Source organism: Danio aesculapii, chromosome 14, assembly GCF_903798145.1.
Source record: "Danio aesculapii chromosome 14, fDanAes4.1, whole genome shotgun sequence".
Taxonomy (NCBI): Eukaryota; Metazoa; Chordata; class Actinopteri; order Cypriniformes; family Danionidae; genus Danio; species Danio aesculapii.
Window position 1 is genome coordinate 36619325 of NC_079448.1, and position 20614 is coordinate 36639938.

At 35.6% G+C, this 20614-nt stretch overlaps 3 protein-coding genes across 3 annotated transcripts; all 3 read left to right on the forward strand.

Moving 5' to 3' along the window:
• Positions 1-1111: 1111 nt before the first annotated feature.
• wnt8a (wingless-type MMTV integration site family, member 8a) lies at positions 1112-3319 on the forward strand. The gene is made up of 6 exons (XM_056472523.1): positions 1112-1197; positions 1317-1350; positions 1464-1602; positions 2286-2411; positions 2508-2650; positions 2753-3319. Exons 1-6 carry the CDS (start codon positions 1127-1129, stop codon positions 3317-3319), a joined length of 1080 nt encoding a protein of 359 aa, XP_056328498.1. The 5' UTR covers positions 1112-1126.
• Positions 3320-4116: 797 nt separating this feature from the next.
• Positions 4117-6401, forward strand: LOC130240863 (protein Wnt-8a). Its single transcript, XM_056472524.1, has 6 exons — positions 4117-4184; positions 4282-4315; positions 4453-4591; positions 4679-4804; positions 4978-5120; positions 5847-6401. Exons 1-6 carry the CDS (start codon positions 4117-4119, stop codon positions 6399-6401), a joined length of 1065 nt encoding a protein of 354 aa, XP_056328499.1.
• A 3795-nt stretch (positions 6402-10196) lies between these two features.
• Positions 10197-19166, forward strand: lcp2b (lymphocyte cytosolic protein 2b). The gene is made up of 15 exons (XM_056472472.1): positions 10197-10436; positions 10866-10928; positions 13156-13202; positions 14996-15061; positions 15173-15201; positions 15295-15329; positions 15417-15615; positions 15723-15796; positions 15882-15945; positions 16512-16589; positions 16668-16722; positions 16798-16864; positions 17148-17222; positions 17410-17565; positions 18856-19166. Exons 1-15 carry the CDS (start codon positions 10368-10370, stop codon positions 18979-18981), a joined length of 1203 nt encoding a protein of 400 aa, XP_056328447.1. The 5' UTR covers positions 10197-10367; the 3' UTR covers positions 18982-19166.
• Positions 19167-20614: the final 1448 nt, after the last annotated feature.

A 20614-nucleotide genomic window follows, 5' to 3' on the forward strand; every position in this document is an offset into this window, starting at 1 on the left:
TCATATGGAGTTTGTTCTTGTTACTTTTTAATGAATAAGACAAGTAGTCTGTCTACATATGACTAAATTATTGAATAACATATGGCAAACTGTCCATTCTGACATATAAATAGTATTGTTTATTATTTTTAAAATATTTTTTTATTTATTTACTTTTTTTGCAAATAAAAAACTAATCCATACATCCGATGCGATTACATTTTAGACATGTTTCACACCAGAGCTGTTCCCAGGGGATCAGCTGGTCTTCTATTAACACCAGAGTGTCAGAGGCGTAGACGTGTTACATGTTATTTGCATGGCCCTTAGCGAACGGAGCCGAATCATTTTATGGCTTTTTGTATACAATGTAGAGCATCCCCTTACATTCCAGTGTCATTTCCCGGTGAAAACTATCCTAAGAGACAAATAAAATCTTAGTTCAAGAAACCAAACTAAATCATCTGAAATTTCAAATGTTGTGACGATGCAAATATATTGTGTATTGGATTGTGTATTATTTCTGAACTTTTTTTTATATATTGCTAATAAACTCTTAATTCGAGAAGGGAAATAAAAGAGCTATTCTGATGCAAAAATGCATGTCCAGTATACATGTCCAGTACGGAATCAACAACCTGCCCATTCATGAATACACTACACCATCAACGGCCAAGTCTAATGAAGGGTTATTAACTAAACAGTTGATGTCTTTCGGACAGTTCATTTCAATCTGTCTACGCAAACGTTAGCGCATTAAATTGGCAAAATAACTTTGAACGGATGCAAGTAGGCATTTAAATATTTTTTTATTTCTAAACATTTGTCGAAAATCATACTAAAACATAACATCCCCAGGAAATATATAGTGTAATGAAAAATAGACTTAAGGGCTTAGTGGAGAGTGCTAATTCTTTGAAGTGCAATTAAGGCTGCACAATTTCACTGTCGACCTCGAGGTCTTTTCACAGCGAATTGTCAAAGCTTGGGAGATCCCTGTCACTCAAAGTTGGCGACAGGTATAAATGCCTTGCTTATTCAAGCACTCAGTCACTTGTCTTCTGTCTCTTCTGCGTATCCATCTCAGTGTTTGTGCTTTGCATCTCAAGAAGGGAGGATCGAGGAATCAGTGATCACTCAGGCAGCAATGAACCCTTGCCAGATTTTTGCGTCGTTGGTGATGTCTATATGCTGTCACATACTGTCGACAACAGCATGGTACAGTCATATTTAATATATTTTTATTTATTACTATTATTTTATTCATGATTTTTTATTTATTTTGCTGAACCCATGTTAACCCATGCTTCTTTTTCTTGTTCTTTTGCTACATGTAGGTCCGTGAATAACTTCCTGATGACAGGACCAAAGGTAATTGCATTTTTTACACCTGATTCTTGTACAGCAATTTGTCTTATTTCATCTTTAAATAAAGATGTCTAAAACGCGATGTCTAATTAAAGCTCATATTTTACATCCACCAGGCTTATCTCACATACACCAGCAGTGTACAAGCTGGGGCTCAAAGTGGTATAGAAGAGTGTAAGCATCAGTTCGCTTGGGACAGGTGGAACTGCCCGGAAAGCGCACTGCAGTTATCGACACATAACGGCCTGCGGAGTGGTAAGCTGTATATTCGTCCTATCAAAAATACGCTTTAAATATATTCTCTAAAACGTTTATTTTAAGATATAGAGTTCTAGCTAGAATCTCAAATCGTTTATCAGAGTGAGAAAAAGTTTAGACTTTCAGTAGGTCTACTGCTACAGACTACAGTATACTTATTTTTGCACCGATTTTTTTAAAGTTCATTGCGAGGGTTAAATGATCCTGTAAAACTGGTCACACTTATACTCCTAGCGGTCAAAACAAGACTACATAAATATTTTCACTCAAAGCCGAATAAAATATTTTTTGTATTTATTTTATAAACGTAAACTTTTATACATACATTTTATTTAACATTTTTACCACTTCAAGGATAATCTCACAGGTGTTTTAAATCGTAATACAGTCGTCAGCATTTTAAATGGATCAAAAATTATTTTCAAAGTTGCCCTATAACAAGAATGTTGTTGAATATTTTTAGAACATTTTTTCAAAATGTTTTGATCCCCCTCAAATGTTGACTACTGTAGGTCTGTTTATCAGGTAATAATTGGTAATATATATATATATAAACTGAAGTAGTAACTTTTAAAATGCAAGTCGGTGATTATTTTTTTCTCCACGCAAGGAGAACCAGATTGTTTAAATTTGACCTAAATTTCTTTTAAACATTTTTGTTCGCTTGTTTGTTTCTTTAGCCACCAAAGAGACCGCATTTGTACATGCTATAAGTGCTGCTGGAGTTATGTACACTTTGACGAAAAACTGTAGCATGGGAGACTTCGAAAACTGTGGCTGTGACGACTCTAAGATCGGAAAAATTGGTAAGATCAATTTATTATTATTATTATTATTATTATTATTATTACGTATAAGTAAGTTTTCACACCAATAACGTGAAACTTTTTTATATTTCGAAGGTGGTCGTGGATGGGTTTGGGGAGGTTGCAGTGACAATGTTAACTTTGGAGAAAGAATTGCTAAACAATTTGTAGACGCGCTGGAAAATGGTCACGACTCTCGCGCCGCGGTCAACCTGCATAACAATGAAGCTGGTCGACTTGTAAGTACCTTTGAGTTTGTTCATTTCAATCTCTACTTTAACAAAATAACTCATTTTTACAACGCATGTGCATATTTCTCATGTATTTTTAATGTATTTCAGGCTGTCAAAGCAACACTCAAAAGGACCTGTAAGTGTCATGGTTTGTCTGGAAGCTGTAGTATTCAGACATGCTGGATGCAGCTTGCTGATTTCAGAGATATTGGCTCCTATTTAAAAATCAAACATGATCAAGCACGGAAGTTGGAGATGGATAAAATTAGGATGAGGGCAGGCAATAGCGCGGACAACCGTGGCGCAATAGCGGACACGTTCAGCGCCGTTGCGCGCACAGAACTCATTTTTATGGAAGATTCACCTGATTACTGCGTGAAAAACCTCAGTGTGGGACTACATGGAACTGAAGGCAGGGAATGTCTACAAAGCGGGAAGAATCTTTCTCAATGGGAGAGAAGAAGCTGCAGGCGGCTATGCCACGAATGTGGCCTGAAAGTGGAAGAGAGGAGGATTGAGACTGTGAGCAGCTGTAACTGTAAATTTCACTGGTGCTGCACAGTCAAATGCGAAACATGCACTCAAACCGTCACCAGGTATTTTTGCGCAAAAAGGCACAGAAATCGCAGGCCGCACAACCATTCACGTAAAAGACAACACACGCGTCATGGATGAAGTAATCCTCTTTACAAATGTGTAAAGCTGTACATTTCTAATGTAAATATATTTTATGAGATTTTAACAAATGTTAATTTTCTGTATATTTCTACAAGCAAAATGTAAACTGAAGCCCTATATAAGACACAGGGGCTTTCTCGTTCCCACTGTCAATTGAAATTATTTAAGTTCTAATTTTGAAGTTCATTATTTGCACTTTTTCGTTCTCGACATTAGATCACAGATTTTGTTGCTTACAAAAATGTTTGTATTTTTTTGCTTGCGCAGATCACTTGACAGTGTGCAGTGTTTCACGATGAGGCTTAAGTGTTGTGTTTTTATGGAACTTATTTAAGGCAATTATTTTATATTGTTATTATTTTAAAACGCACATTGTTTATATGTAAATATTAAATTGACTTATTTTTTAGTGGGAAGCACATTAAATATTTAAAACGAAAATCACCATCTCCGAGTTGTCAATTTAATTTGGATGCCATTGGTTAAAATGTTTATTGGTAAATTAAAGGTGTAAAATCTCACCTAACCACACTTGAATAATGCATCTGCCCCAGCAACTTGGGGACCATGCCCGCAGAGGGAGAATCATCTGTCGTGTATTAGCATCCTTTGAAGTTCTGGAGGCGTTTCCTTGACTTGGCTGTGAAGTATGGACCAATAGCTTGACAGGAATCCTGCAACAATAGGTATTCTGCCTTCTGACCCCCTTTGGAGGAATATAAAGTACACGACGGCGCGCGCATCACTTCCTCGAATCAGTACATTGCCTGCCTTCTCAATTTGGATTTAAAATAATGGCTTACTTCTTCCTTTGGGCCTTTCTATTTCTTATTTTGGACAAAGCTATCCTTGGACACACATGGTAAGTGTGCATTAGTGGATCATCAACTGCGATAATGTAAACATTTTTGCTTTTGTTAACGCGTTTTTTGTTTTTGTTTTAACTTTTCCTTTTATAGGACGATGAACAATTTGCTGATGACTGGGCCAAAGGTAAATTTTCTTTAACTTAAAAAAAATACGACTACCTTAAATTTAATATACGGAACAAAACATGTCGAGCACCAGATCATTTGATTTGTGGCGAAGCGTGAGTGTCAAAAACCCCATATCTTTTCCTATCTTTCCAGGCTTATCTTACCTATGCAAATAGTGTGCGGGTTGGGGCACAGAGTGGGATACATGAGTGCAAACACCAGTTTGCATGGGACAGGTGGAACTGCCCGGACAACGCTCTGCAACTCGCTACTCATAAAGGCTTGAGAAGTGGTAAGACATCCATAAGTGTATGCTGTATACCTCTAAAATTAAAAACAACGCCTGTAAAATAACAACATGCCCATATTGCACCTCTAGCAACAAGAGAATCGTCATTTGTCCATGCAATAAGCGCAGCCGGCGTTATGTACACTTTAACCAGAAACTGCAGTCTTGGAGATCTAAACGAATGCGGGTGTGACAGTTCAAGGAACGGCAGACTAGGTAAGAACATTATACTTGGTAAGAACTTTTAATAACATTATTAAAACATCCTAATATAGTCAAGCCTATTTAATTATAAACAAAAAAGACGACTAAATATTCAGTGATGGAATTAAAGCTGGCTGTTTACTGTATTCATATCAGTCACGACGCATTCATCTATTTACTTTTAGGGGGCCGTGGCTGGCTATGGGGAGGATGTAGCGACAACGTGGATTTTGGAGAGAGAATTTCTAAACAATACGTGGATGCGCTTGAGACTGGACAAGACTCCCGAGCAGCAGTTAATCTTCACAATAATGAAGCTGGACGTTTGGTAAGTAAGGGGGGCATGAGTGAAATTATTTATAAGTTATACCTGAATCTGGATAATTTTACTATTAATAATAATGTCAATATCATTAATAATAAGCTATTAGGCCCATACAAGCATATAGCCCAATCCGCTGGGGGGCGCCAAATTTGCAATGTGTACTTATTTTATGTAGGCTTGTTTAATCAAAAACATAAAGCAGTCTTCTCCTAAATACGATCTGCTTATAATAGCCCTGTTAATATATTCTGACTATTCTGACTATTAGCGCTGTCTATCATTTGGAGCTCTACAGTTCACGTAACTTCTCAAATCAAACTGAGAGAAGTAACTCCTGCTACAGTGTCTCCTATAAGAAAGCAGGGTTTTTATTAACCAGAGCGCCAGGTTACACACCAGCATCTTTAAAGCAACGGTTCATCTTACCATACCACATTGATAGACCCTACAAAGGGAGATAAAAGTTTTAAAAACCTTTTTAAAGACACCATAACAAATCAATACCAACAATTGTGATTTAATTGTACTGCGTAAATCTATATAAAGGTGAAATGGTCGATTGTATTTGGTGATGCGTCCATCCGTTCTTTACCTCAGGACCAGGCCATTTCTTTTCGTGACAATATAATTCTTAAAACCACTTTTGTGGCTACTGAAACGTCGTGTGTAAATGTTGTTTTTTCTACGCACAAGATGTGTAAAATAAGAAGTCTTCTGTTCCTGTTCTAGGCTGTAAAAGCGACAATGAAGAGGATTTGTAGGTGCCATGGCATGTCAGAAAGTTGCACAATGCAGACATGCTGGATGCAACTTTCAGACTTCCGTGAGATTGGCAATTACCTGAAAGTGAAGCACGATCAGGCCCAGAAACTCGAGATGGACAAGAGACGGATGCGCGCAGGCAACAGCGCAGACAACCGCGTGACCATGACAGACGCGTTCGGCTCCATCGCCCGAACAGAGCTCATATATCTGGAGGATTCGCCGGATTATTGTGCCAAAAACCTGAGCCTTGGACTTCCTGGCACAGAGGGTCGGGAGTGCGTGCAACACGGGGAAAGTTTGTCTCAATGGGAAAGGCGAAGCTGCCGCAGACTGTGCCATGAGTGCGGTCTGCGGGTGGAGGAAAGGCGCACGGAGGTTGTGAGCAGCTGCAACTGCAAGTTCCACTGGTGCTGCACAGTAAAGTGCGAGAACTGCTCCCAGGTCACTGTCAAACACGTCTGCACCCGCAGACACGGAAGCCATGGTCATAACAGGCGTAGACCTCGAGGACCAAAGTAAAACACGCCTAAAACTGTTATTCGAAGAACACCTGCACTTTTTCTTGTTTGCCATTTCTGTACATAATGCTATATATTAAAATATTCTAAACTAATCAACTTGTTCGTTTATGTGTCTTATTTCTTATGTAGTAGGCTATGGTCTGAAAATATAAACAATTGTAACATAAGTGTGTTAATTTGATCAAATATAGAATGAAAAAATAATACTGTGAAGTATTAGCCTATTAAAAAATTTAAATGATGTGTGTGATATATATATATGTGTGTGTATGTATGTATGTATTACGGTTTAAAATGTAATGTAAAGCTACATTTTTCAATATTCGTTGATAAAAGTTAAAGAAATTTATGATTTTTTTTTTGACAAAAAAAGTGTTACTATTGATCAATTTGATGTGTTTAGTTGAAGAATAAAACACGCACTTTAGATTGGTAATATATTATGGTTTTCACGAAAAGTATAAAGCAGCACGACTTTTTTAACATGTGTAGCAGATAATTTTATTTTTATATTAATTATTTCTCAATATTACTGTTAATTGTATGTTTAATCAAATAAATGAAGACAATGCAGATACTTCTTAAAAATATAGGGTATTAATTCATTTTTCCAAACCTCGTACACTCAGAAATACGGAGCTGTCACTGGCAGTACCTTTTCTAAAGTACATATTTGTCATAATGGCACCTCAAAGGTACTTTTTAGGTACATTGCGCTAAAATGCACCTTTGAGGTACCACTTTGGACTCTTTAGGTACAAATATGTGTCTTTTGAAAAGGTACTGCCCCAGTGACAACTCCACCTTTATTTATGAGTGTACGCTGCAAATGAGAATGAAAATAAGGATGGAGTTTGTCAATATGCAAACAGAAATATAGGAGAACGAACTGTAATTTGCTAATGTATAAAACTCTAAAGTGAGCAATACGAAAATATAGTTAAGACATATCCAACCTAAGCGTGTGTATGAATGAAACGTCGTCTTCCCATAATTTCTGTGGTGCCTGGATCTGTTTATGCAGAAAAAGACTTCATAACACTCATATTTAGGCTACAACAAATGTACAGCAGTGTATGAGGATATCATTACCACTTCTCCTTTGGCGTGCGTCCTGCCTAACTTAATTAAATATTTTGTTTAGCAAACCAATGTCCGTCGTGCTAATTCCCTATTGGCTGCAAGGTTCATGAATATTAATAAAGTTGCAACATTAACTCAAAGACCGCAGCTGGCTGTTCACCCGCTGCTGTACAAAGGTTACAAACGGATAAGCAATAGTTATGTACCTCGTGCATGCAGTCAGAGACAATAAAAACTAACATGTCCGGGAAACGAACAAACATAGATTTTAAGTAATTCAAATGATTGTGTGTATATATATATATATATATATATATATATATATATATATATATATATATATATATATATATATATATATATATATATATATATATATCACAGACACGCGCCGCCAGATTAAAACGCGTGAAGAGAAATGAACGGGATCTCAATTAGTAGTACACTGTATAGGCGTTTATTTAATAAATAAACTTAAAAGGATTACCTCTGTCACACTCAGCACATCGCATTAGGCGCCTTTCTTGCCTAGACTCTGGCGCACTTTGATATGCGGACAGTATGCTGTCATGATGACAAAAGTGTAGACAAAGCCGTAGGAAACACACTACTGCTGGAAGGTGTTTGGCATGTTAATCCGCGTTACCGCTGTGTTGGTGTACATAGTCACACCTGCGGAAGCAACAGCGATGAATGTAAATAAATCAAAAGGAAGGATCTTAATTCTATTATTAGTCATGTTACGAGGTTGTAAACCGCTTTAAATAGTAAAACCTGTCTAACGTGTTGTGTGTTAACTTCAAGTGATTAGGTTTTGCCAAAATTATGACCTAATCCTGCATTGTTTTGATATACTTTATCAGCAGATTTCTCACTTAATTTGCCAGTTCTAGATGCATAGTAAATTTACTCGGTGGGAAGTGCCATAAATCTGCCAAACTGTCTGGCTTGATGAATGATGGGATATTGACTCCAGTGGGGGTCTTGGCTCACAGCACAGGGGGTGGGACACTCCGAATAAAGTATGTCACTGTGACTTCATTTGCTTCCCTTGAATTCTTCCATGTTAAAAAACAACAACACGAAAAAGACAGAGACTTTAAAGGGATTTACCCAAAACCAGAAATTAGCTTTTAAAATTACTCACCCTCAGGTTACCCAATATGACTTTTTTCCTGCAGAACATTATTATTATTTAGTTATTTAGCTGAAACTGTGGGCTATCGCAATACATAAAATGCAGCTTTGTTATAAATTGAATGGCTATCAGCACTTTAAGAGTAAAAATAAAGAAATGAAAACGTATATAAACTTAATTAATACCAATGGCACAATGAAACAAAATGATATTTCTGAGTATGAAACTTAACATCATACACATTATCCACAGTCGTGAAAAATTTAACTCAAAATACTCCAGTCAAAAATAATAAACTATTCACTCCCCACCGAATGCCTGTTTGCCTTTCAGGATGCTATGTTTTTTCCCAGGCCACCCTGCTGAGCTCTGATGAATAAGGAACAAAGTGGCCATCCCCTCAAATACAGTACCATGTTGTTGTCATCTCAGCCATGACCCCCGATCCCATCCCCTCCTTGTCTCTTATTTTACAGACCTTTCATATGAATAGAATCAGGTTGTAATCACAGTGCAGCCCTTTGGTTTACCCACTTCAAAAACTCAGCAATAACGGTGATCCCAGTCTGTTCCGCGCCACAAAAGACCTATTTCCTTTTTGCTGAAGGATTCCACTTGCGCATGACAAAGACAGGGAATGCCCTGCTTCTTCATCTGAGGAATTGCGACACATTCTCAATCAAGCTAAGCACTGACTCCCTGATTTTTTTTTTTGTCACGAGACGTTCATTAGAGGTTATTCCACTAGTTTATTGGTTGTCTTTCGCTTGACAGGTCAATATCACTACTTTCATTATTTAGTTAATTTGTCTTATCCCTGTTCGGCCTTTATTTAAAGTTATTAAGTGAAAATAAAGCTGCAAATAAAGAAAAGCGAAACAGAAAAACTTTAGAAGATAACATCATGAATAAACCTAGCACGCCTGATAAAGGATCTGACCATAAACTGCAGCACAAAAGCATGCGTTGAGATATCTTTAACACTTGAAACATCCTCCAACAAAAGTTCCTTCTGCTTTTTACTGGCTAAAACACAAGCTATGCAAAGCCCCCTGGTGAAACTACATCACTTTGTCAGTCCTGTGGTCGACTGATGAGTGCCTTCAACTCTCACCTTAGTGGTAGATAAGGTGCTGATATGCTGTCTTGTTCCTTGAGGGATGTTTCCTTTTGCATTAGGATGCATTGATCTACAATGGTGAAATGCATTGCATTTTCAGTGTCTTATGTTTTCTGTCTCATCAGTTGTGGTCATGGCCTAGTTATTACTGTAGCTTGTGCTTAGAACATGTGAGAACTCTTTGCATTTGAAGTAATAGATCTATAGTTAGTGTACTTCTGTATATCTTGCAATGCTTATAAACACATGCAACTATCAAACACAGACGAAAGATCTACAGTATGCCTTTGACACATTAACATTGAGGCATGGTTATGTATAAATATATACTATGCAAGTTATGCTCTGTAAGCCTCTAAACTTTGGTTTTCACATCTTTGGTGATGCGGCACTTCCTCTAAATAAAGTTACAGGAAACAGAGCCGACAGCCTGCCATTCTGCGTCAACAATGTCATCGCACTCAGTCTTAGACCAACTAGCCACAAGCAAGACAAGCACCTTGAAACAGTATAATTCAAAAACCATTACCAAAGATAAACTCTAAAGCACAGTGGCAAGAAGCATCTGCAACTACAGAACAGCCAATTCCCACTTTACTGGAAAGACAATCATTCCAGTAACAATGAATCTGCCGACTAAGTCAGAGGTGATGGGATGGAACTCTGGAAACTTGGCTGACTATCTCAAAAAAGTGAGTAAAGAAGTTTATGATGTTTTTCTTTCTTTACAAAAAGTCCAAGACTCTAAGCATTTAAACATTAAGCATATATTATTGAGCTTTGGTAATAAAGAGGCATTTGGACTTAAAACATCCAATTCAAAATTACACTGTTGCTATACAGTTGCAGCACTTCAATTGTGACTGACTGAACCGTCTATTTGAGACCAGTGTAAATTTAAATTGTTTTTTTAAAGTGAGATATAAAGGTACTGTAAGCATACTGTTTTTAGTCATTATCAAATGTGAGCTTTTTTTATTGGACTAATTTTTTGTTATTTTGTAACTGAAGACAGACTTTTTTATTAAAAGCATTAATTTCATTAAAAGCATAGAGTTTATTAAGTGCAAAGTGTGACTAAAGATCAGTTTTCAGGAATCACACCTTTTTTCTGTTTTCAGATGAAACTGGTGGGGTGTGACCGAACAGTGAAGAAAAGCAATATGAGTGGTGCAAGATTCTTGGTAAATGTTCTAGTCTCTATAACAACATGCTTAATTTAAAACTAATATATATTTTGATTAAATTGTTTGTATTCACATTGCTGAGTCCGTCTGGGATAACATAAGGAAACAGACTAAATTAAGGCTGCACGATACTGAAAAAAATCTAGTGTTGCGATATTTTTTTCTTTTGTAATATATATTACGATATGAATACAATTTCACCAGATAACTTAAATATCTCTATTTGGAAAGAATTTATAATGTTAGATAGATTAGGATGATTCTGCAGTGGGAGTGCACCTTTATAAAATCTAATAAACAATGTATAAACTTTTCGGGGTTCCACGACACGTTTTCGTTGTGGTCTGCGCTATTTGCAGTGCATTTCTGTATTTGCATGTGTTGCGAGTATTTTCATAACAATCTTAACAAGCATAACAATCTAGAAAAAGACTATATAAAGATTGTATAAATACAATCAAGAAAAATATTTAAAAAGTGTTTTATCATTTCCCGAGTCTAACAGTATTCAAGTACAGTAACTGAATGATAAAAATAAAAATAAGTCAATAAAATGAATTGTTGTTAAAGTTATAAATAGTACAATTTCTTATGCGTGAATGCTTTTAAGGTCATTATACAATCACAGGCATCAAAAGCACATGCAAATTATAATCCAGACACAGTATGCTCGCGATGTGACTACTGTGAATGATCACGTTGCGATATCGATGCTGAAACAGTATATTGTGCAGCCCTAGACTAAATACATAAGTACATTTAAAAAAATTTGCAAATAAATGATAAAAATTATGCCATCATTATTTTTCAAATGTACCTAAAGCATTTTTAACTGTTCTGTTACTTAAAACCCAGATCCCAGATATACAGGATGACTGTAAGATTCGATTTCTGTCTATTGTTGGACTTCTAGTGCATAACGAATCTCAATTATCACAATTTAAAAAAGTAACTAAATTTAAATCTAAATAATTTTCCTCAAAAATTCTTTAGGCTGAAAATCTAACATGATTGAGATTTTTGCACAGAAAATCTTATATACAACCCTAACTCAGAAACGATAGGGACAGTATAGAAAACGCAAATAAAAAAATAAAAAAGAAGTGATTTTTAAATTTACATTGACTTGTATTTCATTGCAGACAATACAACAAACATGATTTAATGTGTTCCTCAATTTTTAGCGTTGCTTTTTTTAAACACGCATTCCAATTTTAAAGCATTCATCACTGTAGTGTTGCCATTCCTTTTTACAACACTTAAAATATTTTTAGGGACTGAAGACACCAAGTGGTGAAGTGTTTTATGTGTAATTTCGTCCAGTTTTTCCTGCAAACAAGTTTTAAGATGGGCAACAGTATGTGTCTTCATTGTCGCATTTTGCGCTTGAAAATGTAGTATCCCCTTTCTCTGCAACCAGGACTTTGTAATGTGAATGTGGGTTTGCATTGTCTTTTTGAAATATGCATGGGTGTCCCTGGAAAAGAAGGCAGCATATTGTGCTCCAAAATCTCTATATACTTTTCAGCATTGATGGTGCATCACAGAAGTGCAAGTTACCTTTGCCAAGGGCACTGACGCAACCCTTGTTGCTGGTAACAGTCTGGATGATTCTTTTCTTCTTTGGTTCATAGCACATGGCGTCCATTTCTCCAAAAAAATACCTGAAATACTGATTCATCTGACCACAGTACACTTTTCCACTGTGTGATGGTCCATACCAGATGCATCCAAACCCAGAGAAGGTTTTTATTATGTTATGCACTGTTGAAAGTGAAATATCCACATGTCTTCCTATCTTTCTTTGCGGAACATCAGAGTGATCCTCTGCCCATTTTTGCTCCTAAAGGACTACACTTTTCTTGGATACTGCTTTTGTACCAAATCATAATTACAATCAACTGTTTCAAATTACATCATTATTTAACCAATTTACCTAATTACTAGCCCTAGCCCTAATTACTGTTTTTTTTTTTTAAATATGTTGCAAGAACCAAAATTGGAATACGTGTTTATTTAGAAAAAAAAATAAAAATAATAATGATCATTAAATAAGGTATGTTGTATTGTCTGCAATGAAATTTATAAATCACTACTTTAATTTTTTCACTTGCGTTTTCCATACTGCCCCAGCTTTTCCTGATTTGGGGTTTTACATGCTTTGAAATATGACATGCCAGATTGCAATACGGAACGAATAATTTTTATTTCTATCTTGTTCTAGAATATGACTGATAAGGAGCTTAAAATGTTTCCTACGCCACATATTCCGTAAGTATTAAACTCAACAACTAAAACAAATATTTCTTAAAGATGGCAAAAATGTATAAACTAAAGAGATTGATGAGAAAGAGGATGCACCTCCTGGCCCTGCTCTTATTGATTTGGTAGACACTATTTCTAACCAATTTGCAAAACAAGTTCCATTTCTGAACCATGACTTTACCCTTGCTAGCACCCCACTTTAATAATAATAATATAGACCTATTGATATTCATTCATTCTTTAATTTCCTTTGGCTCAGTCCCTTTATTTATCAGTAGTAGTCACAGCTGAATGAACCACCAGCTTATCTAGCAAGTTTTACACAGCGGATGCCCTTCCAGCCACAACCAAGCACTGGGAAACACTCATACACTCTCACATTCACACACATACACGTGTGTGATGGTCCATACCAGATGCATCTGAACCCAGAGAAGTCTATGTCACTTCTAGACATTGTTAGCATATGGCTTCCTCTTGGCATAGTACAATTTTAACTGGCATTTGTGGATGCAACTATGTATAGTGGTACTTGACAAAGGTTTGCCAAAGTAGTCCTGAGCCCATGTGGTGATATACAGGTGAAGACAGAATTATTAGCCCCCCTGTATATTTTTCCCCCAATTTCTGTTTAACTGATAGAAGATTTTTTTTTCAACACATTTCTAAAAATAATAGTTTTAATAACTCATTTCTAATAACTGATTTATTTAATGTTTGCCATGATGACAGTAAATAATATTTTACTGGATATTTTTCAAGACACTTCTATACAGCTTAAAGTGACATTTAAATGCTTAACTAGGTTTATTAAGTTATTTAGGCAGGTTAGGGTAATTAGGCAAGTTATTGTATAACGATGGTTTGTTCTGTAGACTATCAAAAAATATAGCTTAAAGGGGCTAATAATATTGACATTAAAATGGTTCATAATAATTAAAAACTGCTTTTATTCTAACCGAAATAAAACAAATAGGACTTTCTCCAGAAGAAAAAATATTATCAGAAATACTGTGAAAATTTCCTTGCTCTGTTAAACATCATTTAGGAAATTAAAAAAAAAAAAAATGAAAAGGGGGGCTAATAATTCTGACTTCAACTGTATATGAATAACGATTCTGGATGCAGTGCAGCCTAAGGGATCAGAGATTACAGTATCTTAGGCTTGAGCACATACATTAAGGCCAATTTAGCCTTTTCAATTTATCTAAAGCTCATGTCTTTGGACTGTGGGGCAAACCGGAGCACCCAGAAGAAACCCACACGAACATAGGGAAAACATGCAAATTCCACACAGAAATGCCAACTGGCCCAGTTGGGACTCGAACCAGCAACCTTCTTGCTGTGAGGTGACAATGCTAAGAAATGCCAACTGGCCCAGTCGGAACTAGAACCAGCAAACTTCTTGCTGTGAGGTGACAGTGCTAATGACTAAGACACCGTTCGCCCCGGCCTATTGATATCTAATTCAAAACTCTAATAAGCCTACAGATCGAATTCATACAAAACACCTTAAGATTATTTACATAATGTATCTGCACTATATAATGCTCGAAACATAAATATTATTTTCACTTGTTCACATAAATTATTTTATGTATAGGCCAGAATATTTATTTTTATGTTACACTGACTGATAGCGATAATTTTAGTTTCACACAAGTTATTTGAGTGTTTAAATAGCCAATTTACCTCCATTTAATATGCTTTCTCCATGTATAAAATCACTTTTATTGCTACCTCTTGGCTTGAGCTTGTAATGATCTGTTTTGTTACACTGACTCTTTTCTATGTGGAAGATTTATCACAAAAATCTGCAAAGACATTAACCAGAACAACAAAGAAAAGAAGAGTCTGTTTCATAGGTAAGCAAGATGACCTATTTTCTAATTACTGTTTGGCTATTTATAAAACACAAAACTGAAATGCCTCCACGTGCTTGAGTTTGTCAAGTTATGAGTCTTTGTCTCGACTAGATCAGATCATCGGAAGCCTCCAAACCAAGGTAAATTTTGTCAAATATAAACAAATGTGGTTTTGGACCCATTATATGCACAATCTAAAATGTTTTTATTTGATTTTCATTGTACAAATGTAGAACCTACTCCAGGAGGTTGGGATTCTGATGAATTTGTAAGTCTCGGTGCAACAGTTTTTAAAAATTCTTCACGCCAAACATTTTGACAATGATAATTAATAATAGTGCATCTGTTTCTCTAGGACCAAGAGGATAGTGACAACGACTACGAGGAGCCAGATAATAATGAGTTTGAAGACAATTACATATGTGCAGCCTCAGGTGACACTGCAGAAAATGTAAACTCTGACGATGACTATGAAGCGCCTCCTAGTGAAATACCATCAGAAATACCAACTCACTTTCGGGCTGCCAAGCCTATGGGTGATGGTGATTACATAGGTACTCCACGATCCCAACAAAAAAAATCACTCAACACATGAACACATCCATCCATGTATTTAATTTAGAAATATTAACTAACCATTCTGTTGTATGGCTTTGTGTAGACAGTGGCCCACGTGGTTCTGCAAGACCACCCCAGGACAACAGTTCAGGTCGGCTTCCCAGAGGGCTTTTGAATGTAAGTAAAAATGTTTTAGTATACACGCTCGCTCAAAACTCTTTCACTGTAAACTTATGCACAAGATAACTGTCTTTACTTATAGATCTCGAAGCCTCCGTCAAGACCAGATCCTTCTCCACATAGACCTTTCATTCCCCCTAATCAAGGTAAGTTCTGGTTTAAATCCCTCTTAGCTAAATGTCAATCTCACGGACTTATCTGTATTTCGCTGACTAAAAAGATTAATTTTCTTCAACCATAAGGTGCAGTTGTGCTTTGCATAATTAAAAAAAAATTGAGATTGAATAAATATTTTTTGATTGATTGTTTGATTGATAAAATAGCCATTATTAGAGAAACAATCGATAATTTACCTCTTATTTTAAAAAGAGAAACAAGTAAACCCAATCTAACACTCTTTGAATTGGTCCTTTGTAACCAACAACCTTGAAATGGTATTTTCCTGACATGTTTGCCTTAGTTAAGAGGTACGAGTGAAAAAGGAATAAAATGGCATTGAACAAATAGACATAACTAGGCAAAATGTCTAAAACTATGTGATAAACAAAATTTTCTTTATAATTCATTATTTGGACAATAAATATCGTAAATTCTCTGAATTTCTATTTCTTAGAAAGACCTTTTAAAATTGCATGATACTCCAGAAATGTCATGATCTGCAGGAGCCCCTGTGAAGCATAATGTCTAAAATGTTCTCCAATCACATCCACAGCCAAACCTACTCCAGCAGTGCCAACAGTAGATCGCAGTAAGAAACCTGGCTCATCAATAAAACAAACTGAGAAATCAGGTACCATTCTGCTTTTGTGCTGGACTTCGATTATGTATGAACATAAACATATTTTTAACTTCCACTTCTTTATCCTAGCACCTAAAAAACACACATCAATGGCTACAAAACCAGCAACATTACCTACACAAAGGTGAGTATATCTATCAACAGCGTGCATTCTGGTTTGTGAAATAAGTGAGCTTACTTTAGTGAATCTTCAATACAGATTTAACATGCAACAGATGGATGACTTTCCTCCTCCACCTGTAGAAGTAAATGAGAAGATGGAGCAGGTGAGCAAAATCACACGACAGTAAACATCTCACAAGCATAAAAAGAAAACAATAACCAAACTCCCAAACCATGCAACTTGTCTTGACAACCACAAGATGGCACTGTTGTTACACGTGGGCCTGTTTTGTTCGCAATGAAACTAAACCAAAGAAATCTAAGCCCACATGTCTTGTGCATCGTTTTCCCAACACAGAAACTACAATATGTTTCCGTCTATATTAATGTTGGTAAATGCATACTGTGAACCACATTGTAAAAGATGCATTTTTGTTATGCACTCAGGACATGGATCCACAATGGTATGTGGGGCAAATATCACGAGGAGAGGCCGAAGTCTCACTGAGAAAAGTGAGAAAAGTGAGTGATATCACATTATTTTGGATTTATCCCAAATATATACCTAATCTCAAATAATAATTTTATGATAGAATTAGCTAGAATTTAAAGCTCCAATAATAATAACACTCTATATATAAGGTGAAAGAGAATGTGCAGGCAAAATAAAGACATTCACATACTCAGTGTTGGATATTATGTGTTTTAGGATGGCACTTTCTTGGTAAGAGACAGCTCAAAGGGCTGTGAAGAACAGCCTTACACACTCATGGTACTGCACCAGCAAAAAGTGTACAACATCCAGATCCGTTTCCTTGGAAACAAGGATGGCTATTCCCTAGGAACAGGACTAAATGGCATCGAGGTAATGGCATCTGTTGATTCTGACAGAAACGTTTATCTTGAATATGTACTGAACACTCCTTTAACATCTGACATGTAAAGCAAGCCTTTACAAATCAATTTTTTGGAATGGAACCATTTATCGAACCTTCGAATGAAACACTATGCGGTTTTGTTGGGGATTGTATTTTTACCTTTAGGACTTTAATAAGATTATGTGGACCCTTAATTAAATTATTCCCTCACTGAGGAGTACAGACAAAACTATACAATAATTCGCTATATTCAAATGTTAACATTATCTACACTACCAGTCAAAAGTTTGGGATAGTTTCGTTTTTTAAGAAAATTATTCTTCATCAAGGCGGTATTTATTAAATGTAAAAAAAAAAATTGTTAAATACTTATTTATTACTTATTGTACATATTTTTAAATGAAATGATTAGTTCAGTCATTATTGCTTTTATTACTATTACCATTAATAATAATAATAATAATAATAATAATAATAATTAATACTAGAGTAATTTCTGATGGATCATGTGACTCTGAAGACTGAAGTAATGAAGCTGAAAATGTATCATTAAAATCACTGTAATAAATTATTAAATTAAATTATAAGCTACTTCTGAACAATTATTTTGCAGTGCAATAACATTTCACAATTTTTACTGTACTTTTGATTAAATAAATGCAGCCTTGGTGAGCAGGATAAGCCTGTTTTAAAACATTTAAAAATTGTACTGACCCCAAACTTTGGACCGGTAAGTGTATGTTGTTTAACATGACCAATAAAAAATATATAGCATTTATTTATTTTAAAGATTTAAAAATTACTGATGTACAGTATTATTAAATTTACCCAACTATGATGACTAAGAAAGTAAAAAAAACAGAAATGTGAAAAGGGTCTGTTGCTGACATTCATATAGTTCAAAAATAAGATATTGTGATCTTTGTAAAAGAATAGCAGAAATATACATGGGCCTTAATAAATAAAGGGTTCTTTAATTTATTGCAATTTTGATTTTAGTGTACAAATAAGCTATTTCAAAAGCCTCATTCAGTTTCATTTAATACTCACACAAACATCTAGTAAACCTAAGTTGCTTTAGTCCATTGTTCAACTTCAAATATCACAAAATATGTCATTTTTATTTTTACTTTATCAGAAATTCAAAGGAAAATGTTTTTAGATACACTGCTGTAGCTGTTCATTCCAACACTGTGTTTAGATTATCAGTTGCATTAGCTTTTTGTTTCTGTGAGATTGTAAGTTCCTTCACTCAGTTGACTGCATGTGTGTCTCAGAATTACTCCAGTGTTACGGAGATGATCATGCACCACATGAAAAACCCATTGTTTCTGATTGATGGACTGGACCGTGGAGCTGGAGCTCAGAATCAGTGCTGTCTCATGCACCCAGCTGGTTACTGACCCACACAGAAGAAAACCAATAAACATTATGATGAACAGAACTTTTATGAAATGTAATGTTTCCATTGTGTAACAGTTTATTTAATCACTCAACTCTCAGTTAAAAAAAAAAAAATGAATAAATCATATTCAATATGATTCAATCGGACAGGACTGTCTACACTTGTTACATTTAAGATAAATATTTAAACAGTTTCTGAGACATTTTTACACTCAATGCTATCTAGAGGCACTTTTACTTTTAAACTGCATATTTGTGTTAAATTAAATATTGCTGATGCTTTTAGTGTTTGATGTCAATGTTGCTTATTTAATGAAATTAATTACAACTTTTTTTGAGTTACATATTTAGTCCCCCATCATCTGCGGGCAGTTTAACCATGCTGGGGTTTCCACGTCATTCTGCAGACAAGCCATTTCATCAGGGTGTGTGAAGCACATGGTCAGGTTACACTGCACCAGCTGGATCTTTACTGAAAACAAAGACTGTAGTTTAACATACAGCGAGAACATAAGAGACCCCCTCATTCTATTCTGACTGAACTAGCACAAACAGGTTATGTTTACTGTAATCAAAGTACCTAAATAGAAGCATTCTGTTATGTATTATTAAAAAGAATACTGTTAACGCACAGTGCATAACGCAGGAAAATCGGTTCATTATAATTTAGCAGTAATCAATCAAAAAATACGGTTATTGCTAGTCTTGATAATCCACAAAATGAGCCGATAACACAGATGGACATAACTGTTAAAATATACGGTACAACACCGCTTAGTTGTGCTTAACTGGATATGCAGGGCTCAGCAATAGATACAGCCAACTTTTGTTCTTGCCAAACTTAATGACATAATCAAATGTATTATTGACAGCCCTGGAGGACTTGCAGGATATTCTGAGTGCTGATATGTTTATGTTAGACAGAGGGCACAGATTAATGTCTTAATGCTAGCGTCTCGTTAACTGCCACCCTTGGCAAAGATGCCATGTTTTCTTCTTAATTTGTTCACCAAAATACCCATCTGAAAGCCATCAGACAAATTTCTGCCAGCCCTCGAAAAAGAGGAACTATTAAACTGCCAGTACAATTCAGAATTTCCAAATCAAAAGTGGCTTTTCAAATGGCACATTGTTAGATTTCATACTGTAGGATTATTGTACAATACTGTTGCAGAATCTAAGAAAATAAGTATGGGGGTAATTTGGCATAATTTAGTCTTTACTATGCTGAAAAATAACTTTAACAAGTTTACCTTCTAGTTCGTCCATAAGTTCTGACATTAAATCCAACTGCTTCAAAATATAATCCAGGCGATCTGAAGCTCTGTGTTCACTGTTTTCACTGGAATGTCCTTCAGAATCCATCTGAAAGTCAAATCAAGTTTCAAGTGCATAGACAAACACAATGATTAAATTCATTAGTAAGAACGCTGAATTCAAACGTTTAGAGAAAAGCAAGAATATTCAAAAGCCAATTTTTACCAGTTTAATAAAATGAATCAAACGCAGTCCGCATGATTATGTTTTAATATTTTTATTAACTTGTGTAAATGCATAAACAATGTTTAAAATCACAGATCCACATGGCTGCACTGAAAAACTCTGGCTAAAACAAGAAAAAAGTGCAAAAAT

Coding starts and splice junctions, on each gene's coding strand:
- wnt8a (XM_056472523.1), top strand. CDS start 1,127: ATGAACCCTTGCCAGATTTTTGCGTCGTTGGTGATGTCTATATGCTGT. Junction 1,198..1,316: donor ATACTGTCGACAACAGCATG/GTACAGTCATAT, acceptor TGCTACATGTAG/GTCCGTGAATAACTTCCTGA. Junction 2,412..2,507: donor CTCTAAGATCGGAAAAATTG/GTAAGATCAATT, acceptor TATATTTCGAAG/GTGGTCGTGGATGGGTTTGG.
- LOC130240863 (XM_056472524.1), top strand. CDS start 4,117: ATGGCTTACTTCTTCCTTTGGGCCTTTCTATTTCTTATTTTGGACAAA. Junction 4,805..4,977: donor TTCAAGGAACGGCAGACTAG/GTAAGAACATTA, acceptor ATTTACTTTTAG/GGGGCCGTGGCTGGCTATGG. Junction 5,121..5,846: donor ATAATGAAGCTGGACGTTTG/GTAAGTAAGGGG, acceptor TTCCTGTTCTAG/GCTGTAAAAGCGACAATGAA.
- lcp2b (XM_056472472.1), top strand. CDS start 10,368: ATGAATCTGCCGACTAAGTCAGAGGTGATGGGATGGAACTCTGGAAAC. Junction 15,202..15,294: donor TCGGAAGCCTCCAAACCAAG/GTAAATTTTGTC, acceptor GTACAAATGTAG/AACCTACTCCAGGAGGTTGG. Junction 15,797..15,881: donor TTCCCAGAGGGCTTTTGAAT/GTAAGTAAAAAT, acceptor CTTTACTTATAG/ATCTCGAAGCCTCCGTCAAG.